Source organism: Priapulus caudatus, unplaced genomic scaffold (assembly GCF_000485595.1).
Source record: "Priapulus caudatus unplaced genomic scaffold, Priapulus_caudatus-5.0.1 Scaffold137, whole genome shotgun sequence".
NCBI lineage: Eukaryota > Metazoa > Priapulida > Priapulimorpha > Priapulimorphida > Priapulidae > Priapulus > Priapulus caudatus.
The window spans coordinates 279063-287643 of NW_014577198.1; the positions used below are offsets into that span (position 1 = coordinate 279063).

Genomic DNA, 8581 nt, shown 5'->3' on the forward strand with positions numbered 1-8581 from the left:
CACACACACACACACACACACACACACACACACACACACACACACACACACACACACACACACACACACAACACGCACACGCACGCACGTGACGCGTGGAATTGGATAAGGAAAGTGAATTGGATAAGCGTGTTTTTAGGTTAGGCAGTTTCTAGGGTCATTGTGAAATGGGGGTAGGACGCGGTCTGGGAGAACGGGTACATGTGCGTGCAGGATGTAGGAGTTTTGGGGGGAATATATAGGACAGAGATGTAGGAGGAGGGAGAGTCTGGAGGTGATCGCAAGACTTGGTGAAAGTTGTGACTACACTGTGCAAGTTATTAAAGTTTATTCCGGTTACCACACAAGTTTTGGATTTATATCATCATTCCTGTTTACATTACTATTCACTCCTGATAATATCAGGGAGTGAATAATGCATAGATGTCTGTCATCATTCACCCCTGCCTGATAATATGATGTCGCTCGTGCCACATGTGAGACAACGGCTTCTACTGCAAGTAGCTGACGGTGCTCGTACCTTTCCGACGAGCATCAGGGTGAGGTCAGTGGCGCCCTCTCCAGTGTATTCCATCTGTATGAGCCGCGCTTGGTGCCGAGGCACACCTGTGTAACGAAGGTTCACAATAACAGCGTGCGATCAGTTCAAGAAAATCAGGACTTTACACTGCTACAAGTCACTATATCTATTTATTCAATTATATCATAAGAATAGTTTACATATACATATACAATTATGTCTGTGAACATACATCCTTTAGTACGATAATTAAGACTGGATGAGCACTTTGTAGGCTATTAGTACAGGGTTTCTTCTGGGGGAAAATTAGACAAAGGAGGTAATGCATGGCCAGTTTGGAAAAAAATTGCGCATGATGGATTCCAATACAGGATGTATTGATATAATATATACTTATAGGTATATAGATACAGGATATACTTATCAGTAATTACAGGAACATTTTCACAACGGCGATGTTAAATTTGACAACGGCGGTGCGCCACTGTGTGTCTTATGTATAAGAAACCCTGTAGTAGTGGGTACTGATTGTATTTACGCTCGGGTCGAGGAATGCTCACCTTTGGTCGCCCTGTTGACAGCGGCCAGTAGTGGGAAGTCCCGCTCTATTTCATTGACATCCGACACTACATTGACACTGACTGAAGACCCCTTGAATAGCTGCTGGACGTACTCCGCGACACGTGGCGCCGCCATGCGTTCGGGGTCAGAACCACCAATGTCACGCGCCACGCCCCTGCAACAACCCACAGCTTTCCATCAGATCGCTAACATTGTTGCTAGTTTGTCTAAGGAGGTAGCAGCTAGTCCCAGGAAAAACATTTATTTATCCACATTTTCACCTTATTACAGACACCAAACATGGGGAATGTGAACAATTTCCATCACATTTTATCAATTAATAAATGAGATTTTCAACATTAAAATATACACCCTTTTTACAAACATGGCACATGGCAGATTACCTTCCTGGCAGTGCAAAAGTAAAATTTAAGCCCATAATTTCAGCATAAAGTAGATCATATTTTCAACTTTGGAGGTGACTTTGCCAAAAACATACTAATCATTTTCAAGGGCTCCATATTCTTTTAAAGAATACCCTTCTTGAATATGGGGTCTTGGATCTTTTTCAATTTTTTTCCAAGAAGGTGCTAGCCTGGCAAAAACAACCAATAACCTGGCTTGCCAATAGGTGGCGCCACATACATGGTTGTAAGCACTAATTAATGCAAACTGGTATATCCCAGATCTATATGTAGCATTTCTCTGCATAGAAATTAATGCAGAATATAGAACCCGCAATGTTTGCCTGGCTGCTCGTCTCTATACGGGATTCATGTTGAGAAACTGTACAGAAATCAGTTTAGTGGTCTCGTGCGTGGAATACGTATATACCTTCCACTCTCCAATGCAGTAATGAGCTTGACCAGACCATCTGGTGTTTCCTTCCCACTGACCGATGTCCAGACCCCTAGACAGCTAACCTTGCTGGCCCTCGTTGGAACGGCCTCACGTACCTCTAATGGCTGGAAGTTAAATTCGGAAGCAGGTTATAGAATGCGAGTCTGTAAATCCAACTTAAATTTACTTTCATAATTAGTCATGTCATGATGAATAAAATAAAGTAAAATAACAAGAACCTTTCATCTACTGTATACACCATACTTTTCGCGTACAGATATTTTCGCGAATTCAGACTGGATGGACGATTTCGCGAGTGGCTAATTTTGCGTTCGGTGAATTCCCGAATCAGTGAAGAACAGCGTGCTGTTATTTTCGCGGTCGGGGACGCATTTGCGAAATTCGCGAAAATTAAACCACCGCCAAATATACAGCGTAAATTGGACATCGTGTTCACTTACCACATACAGCGCATGCAAAGCCCCAAGTACAGACATAAGCTTGGCATGCTTGAAAGCACTGCTGCTAGGCACCACCAGTAGAGGGCGCACACTGCCCATGGCCAGTGCGCTGTAACAGACATGGTTTGTTAGTTTTATCCATGACTGTTACAGCAGAGCTATTGTGATAATATTACTACTGCTAAGCTTATAAAAAATATTTAAAAAAAAGAGAGAATGTGACTGTGACTAACTTTGGTACTAGACTCTTGCATATATACGTGTGTGCGTATGTGCATGCAAGTACATGCGTGCATGCATGTGCTTTTGCACATGTATGCATGTGCGTTTGCACGTGTGTGCATGTGCATGTAAGTGTGTGTGTGCACGCATGTATTTGTGTGTGTGCATGTGCGTGTAAGTGTGCATGTGCACGCATGTGTTTGTCTAAGTGTGCATGTGTGTGTGTGCACGCGTGTGTTTGTGTGTGTGTCGCATGTATCTGTGTGTGCATGTGTATGTGTGTTGTGCATGTGTCTGTGTGTGTATGTGATAACTAAGGCACTCGATCAGTCGCAGTCTCAATGCTCTGTCATCAGAGTGACAGCTGTCTCTCTGACATATAATCCTACCGCTTGGTAGCGCTAGTGGCGGCTTCCGAATATCTCCGGACATCATCATAGTCCCTATTGACAGGACCTGTAGGCGAGTACACCTGAAATGCACACCGACCATTACATATGCAGCTGGTTTTCTAATCAAATGAAATTCTCAGTAATTTAAAGGGTAGAGTATCTATTACTTAATCGCAATGATAATGGAGTATAAATAATGCATATTTTTACTGAAAATAACATTGAGGTACACAACTGAAATAATCGCCATCAGTTTTTTAATAATTAAAATTCTCCAGTATATGTGAATCGTGCCATAAAGGTACTTTAACAGTGCAACATCAATTCTTATAATGGCAGAAGAACAAGCTAGAGGCTCATCCATAACACAAAGCAACGTTTTTTTTAAATCAGGTTTTTAGTTATTTTTAATTCTTATTGAGATTCCTGAAAAGTACAAAGATACCATGCATTGTAAATGGAGCCAAATCCATTAGAAAATATTGCTAAAACTGTATTAGTGTCACAAGTAAAAAAGGTATGGATTTGTGTGAAGTACATATGAAGCACATACCCTTTGCTCTCCATAAATTCTATAAGGGTCGATAAGGGATTTGGATTTATACGTAGTTACACAATAGAGGGACACTCAATGTAGAGCCACTAGGATATGACCATAAATCACATCTAGGGTATATTTACTGAGCGATAAAGCATAGACGTTTGTAGCAGGTGTTTGCGTCAATACAGCGCACTCTAGACTGTCAAAACTAACAGCAAAGATAGTGTATCAATATATAGTGGAGCGTGAATATGGAAATAGGTACACTGGAGGTACAGATACACTGAGCTATCTTTCAAAGCTATGCTGAGGACCTGGTTAACTCTAGGATGTAGGCTAGCAATAGCCGACTAGTTTTGACTTGTGAAAGTTTCATTATGTAGGTTTGAACAGCTCTTGCCATGTCTCGAAATACCGTTTTTTTATCCAAGCTGCCCTCACAGCTTGTATATAACCTCCTACTTATCATAAAGGGACGAGGGTGGAGCACGGTGGGTGGTACATGGGAAACAGAAGGGGTATGACTATTGCCAGAAAGTCTGAAATTAAAATGCGTTAGTTTACTGGCAGAGGCACATCAGTGCAACCTACCAATCTCTTTCCTGATATATTCTCCAGCCTCAGTACTGTCAACGCATTATCAACACTCTTGTCCACCTGAAAGATATGTGTGATTATATTACTGATTGCTTAAAACAACATAAAATACAAGATAGAACATATGGATATGACTCTAACAGTGAAATTTCAGTGTACATAATAAATATGCCATTCAAAAGAGAAATGCGATATTCAATAGTGCTAAAACCTGCTCACCTCTATTCCACCCTAGAGTTGTGGCCACCCCTAGGGCCTAACTAGAATTAGCTAATTAGAAGCTAAAACTAGTATGGGGGCTAATGACATGACAATGCATGCCTATGAGTAACATGGGAGGACTACCTTGCAGCTCAATACCTTATTTACTTGCTTTCTTCAAAGGTATAAAAATTCCAGAAAAATAAGCATCACTAGCTTCGTTTCTCAACTTCCTTGCTCCTACCACATGGACCTAGATATACCCATACCCATACCCAGCATAGCTAGCTCTGCATGTTTCTCCACTTCCTTGCTCCTACCCCATGGACCTGCTCCCTCATATATGTGGATAGTCGTTGTAATACTCAGCTTATGTATCCTTTAGGATACAAGTCCAAACATATTACAACATTACAGGCTGGGGTCATACAGTAGTCTCGACTGTTAGTTCTTCTCCCATAGGGCCAAGTAATCGTCAACCACATATAGGGCCAGTGATAGTGTTGGCTCTGTAAGCACATATCTACACAACAGGTTGTAGCGTAAAGGGTGGGTAGGTGGAGACACATGCAGGTAGCTAGAGCTAGAGCATTTGATGTAGAGCGTAGAGTGTTGGAGACTTTTACAAAGGCTCTAGAACTCTGCTCTTTTTAATGCAGATCGAGAGATCTCCCTCCCAAGATCATACATATACAGGCAGGGTTCTGGGAGGGGGGGTCGTCTATACGTTACGGGTGAACTTTCGGATGTAGATCGTATATACCTCTCTTTGGGTAGTGAGTGCAGTGCCTAGGAATGCCAGCTCTCCACTCAAGCACTGCAGGCTTTCGGCGACCACGATCAAACAGTCATGGGCTGCGCTGCTCAGCTCTGCACACACCTTTACAGCGCACGGCATCCTGCACAGTATAGTAACAGTACTATGAGATTGTTAGCTGCGGGTATAAGGCTGCATGGCGCTTGGCACCTGGCTCCCAACTAGCTCTACCAGTGTACCCCTTTTCGTCCTACAGGCTATACATTCTACATGGTACGTACCCCCCGTACCCGGGTACCTCTAGCGCTGTAGGGCACTAGGGCTCATAGGGTCTATGTCCCCCAGGTACTGCCGGAACGTACGTACCCTGGCTACAGTCCGGTATACCGGAATGTACGTACCCTGGTAACTATATTTTATATGGTTAGGGTTAGGTAACGGTTATATAGATAGTAGCAGGGTACGTTCCGGCAGTACGTAACATGGGGGACATATAGACCCTCTCAGCGGCCCTAGGGGTTACGCTCCACTGTGCCGCCAGCCCTGCTTGTGATAGCAGGCCGTGGGCGTACGGTACACGAGTTATATAGCCAGCTGTGAGACCCGTAGTCATAATCTTACCTACTCATGGTCGTGATGGTTAAAAACTGGGGTGATACGGTACTCCATTAGGAGTGTTCCCTAATGACGGTGTCATTAATGGTGTATAATAATGGTGTATAATGGTTATAATGGTGTATAATATGGTGTATAACGGTGTAATTAATGGTTATATAGGGTTATGTTATAGGTTAGGTTAGGTTAGGGTTAGGGTTAGGGTTAGGGTTAGGATTATCAATCATTAATCATTAATCATTAATGATATCAAAGTTGGGAACACTAGCGTTAGCCAAAAACTTGGTCATGCCGGTGCATTGAGACAGACAGTGAGTAAGTATAATTTTTGAGACGTATACCGGTAAGTATAAACCGTGAAATTTACCCACCTATGTGCTGCCATGGTTGGAGAAAAGAAGAACACGCAGAGACAGTTGTTTGCGAGGGCCACGTAGACAGACGTTCAGGTCGCGACTGGTTATCAGTCTCGTTTATCGCTCACCAAACGCATGTCGCTGTCAAATCCGCTAATGTTTCACGTGCGGCGTTTTACTGACGTCATTGCGCGATTGTAAAGTATTTCTTCCGTTAGATGGCGCGACGATGTCATATTAGAACAGATCTCACGACGTGTGATTACAAACCAAACCATAGAAATAAAGGTAGTAAAGGTAATATATGTAATATTGGTAATATAGGTAGGTCTCTATATATTTCTATGTTACAACCATAGCAGAGCCCGTATATCAATGTTTATATACGTGTTCTGACATTGGTTACAACACGTGTATAAGTTTGTAAAGTATTTCTTCCGTTAGATGGCGCGACGATGTCATATTAGAACAGATCTCACAACTTGTGCTTACGAACCATAAAAATAATATAAGTAGGTAAAGGTAATGTATGTAATATAGGTAGGTCTCTATATATTTCTCTATATCTCTATCTCTATGTTACAACCATAGCAGCGCCCGTATATCAACGTTGATATACGTGTTCTGCCGTTAGGTTACAGCACGTGTATACGTGTATATGTTTGTAAAGTATTTCATCCGTTAGATGGCGGTACGATGTCATATTAGAACAGATCTCACGACGCGTGATTAGTGAGCTTCATAGTCACACAGCAATGTTTTTGCTTATTCAAGAAATCTTGCACATTCACATTGTCAGTTGAATATGTCAAACAGAACATATTTATTTGATTTGTATCATTCGTAATTTTTAGTTCTAGAACTATAGCCCGGCCGGCCTTTGCTACACCTGGGCTCCGCCGCAGGCCGCCTTCGTCGGAGCGATGGGCTATAGTATAGTTCTAGAGCTAGTATATTTGTAACATGTGAGCAGAAAGCATATAGTGACTGGCAAATAAACTAATTAGTATATATATAACATGGAGCTTTAATTATAAAATGTGTAAGCGGGTATAGATTATTTGGTTACATATATTTCTAATCACAGCATGTATTTGATTTGTGGCCATATCCTTGTTATTGCTGGAACAGGTAGATTTGCTGCCTCAGGTTGTAGGTGCCATATCTTTTAACCAGCGTAACCCATCAATAGTTCCTCCTGAAATAAAATCAAGATAAATAATTATAAAGACTTTCATGCTATCATTCATTATGACACACTGCCAAATTCAATTTCGTATCAGAATGCAAAGAAACGTTGTAGTACAGAAAGTACTAACATGTACACCACATACCTGAGGGTTGGTATTCACAGCCAATCCATCCACTGTACTGCAGCTCCTGCAGGAGTTGGAATACATAGCTGTAGTTTATCTCTCCAGAGGAATCTGGTTCATGCCTGGCTGGAACCTGAGCAATCTGTATGTGACCTAACGCATATAACATTGATGGTAAACTCTCGTGAGCACGAATAAACTTCAAATAGCAGACAATGTAATTATATACTGCCCTGTAACAAACGAATGAGTGTCGAAACAGCAATTTATCTGTACTGTTATGAAGTGTCTATATACACATCCATAATCAGGGGCGTAGCCAGGGGTGATTCCAGGCATTCCGGAATTCCCCCTGGTTTGTATCAAAATAGCACATATCTGATACAGTATGTATATAAAAGCATGAAACGAAAATTTTAATGAAGCTTTATTAGTATATAGTAGGTTTGGAATCCTTGTAGGTAGCTTTGGAAGGAATCCCCCCTCTTGGAAAGGCTGACTATGGCCCTGATAATGGTAAAGGACTGAATGATAACTTGGCAAATGTCCTTAGTTCATGTTTGAGTTCCAGAGGGGACAACATGACACAAAGCCATTTACGAGTAATTAAGTCCTTTTGATCTCTGTTGACATTAAAAAAGCCAAGAGTTTATAGTTATAGTTATAGACTTTAGATAAACCACTTACCAACATATGGAAGAAGCCACTTGATATTGGATGTCAGGTCGCCGGCAATAATCTGCAGATGAAATGTGTCCTGTAAGCAGCAAAATAAACTACACTAAGAAGCATGTAAATGTATTCATCAGCAGGCAGTCATCTGTTATTATCAATAATAATAATAAGAAGAAAAAGAAGAAGAAGAAGAAGAAGAAGAAAAAGAAGAAGAAAAGAATTAAATAAGAAAGAGAAGTAGAAGAAGAAGGACAAAAGAAGAATGACATTAATAACAACGTTTTCCTGCTAGCTTGAAAATGTTTTCATTAGCATGCAGTGACTCGCCAGCTTCCTTCGATCTATCCGCACACAAAACAATAGATTATGATATACATGTAGGAAGTTGTGCCAAACTTGTGATCAACAATAAGGATCATATATGCTTACCAGCTGCAGCTTTAGATTGGGATTTTTGATCTTTTCAATGTAATCCACAGCTGAAATTGATGTTTGATTATATATATATATATATATATATATATATA

General features: G+C 41.1%; 2 protein-coding genes across 2 annotated transcripts in view; both read right to left on the reverse strand.

Moving 5' to 3' along the window:
- The window catches only part of LOC106806016 (putative aminopeptidase W07G4.4), a 15496-nt gene extending 9247 nt beyond the window's left edge, over positions 1 to 6249 (reverse strand). The window contains 8 exon segments of the mRNA XM_014807842.1: positions 521 to 606; positions 1081 to 1256; positions 1916 to 2046; positions 2383 to 2491; positions 2994 to 3076; positions 4129 to 4194; positions 5099 to 5234; positions 6079 to 6249. Of these exon segments, the coding sequence (XP_014663328.1) occupies positions 521 to 606; positions 1081 to 1256; positions 1916 to 2046; positions 2383 to 2491; positions 2994 to 3076; positions 4129 to 4194; positions 5099 to 5234; positions 6079 to 6092 (801 nt within the window). The 5' untranslated portion in view covers positions 6093 to 6249.
- Positions 6250 to 6862: 613 nt separating this feature from the next.
- LOC106806027 (putative hydroxypyruvate isomerase) overlaps positions 6863 to 8581 on the reverse strand; it is a gene marked incomplete at its 5' end in the record, with an annotated part of 4912 nt that continues 3193 nt past the window's right edge. Inside the window, 4 exon segments of the mRNA XM_014807860.1 lie at positions 6863 to 7261; positions 7398 to 7532; positions 8067 to 8136; positions 8484 to 8533. Of these exon segments, the coding sequence (XP_014663346.1) occupies positions 7209 to 7261; positions 7398 to 7532; positions 8067 to 8136; positions 8484 to 8533 (308 nt within the window).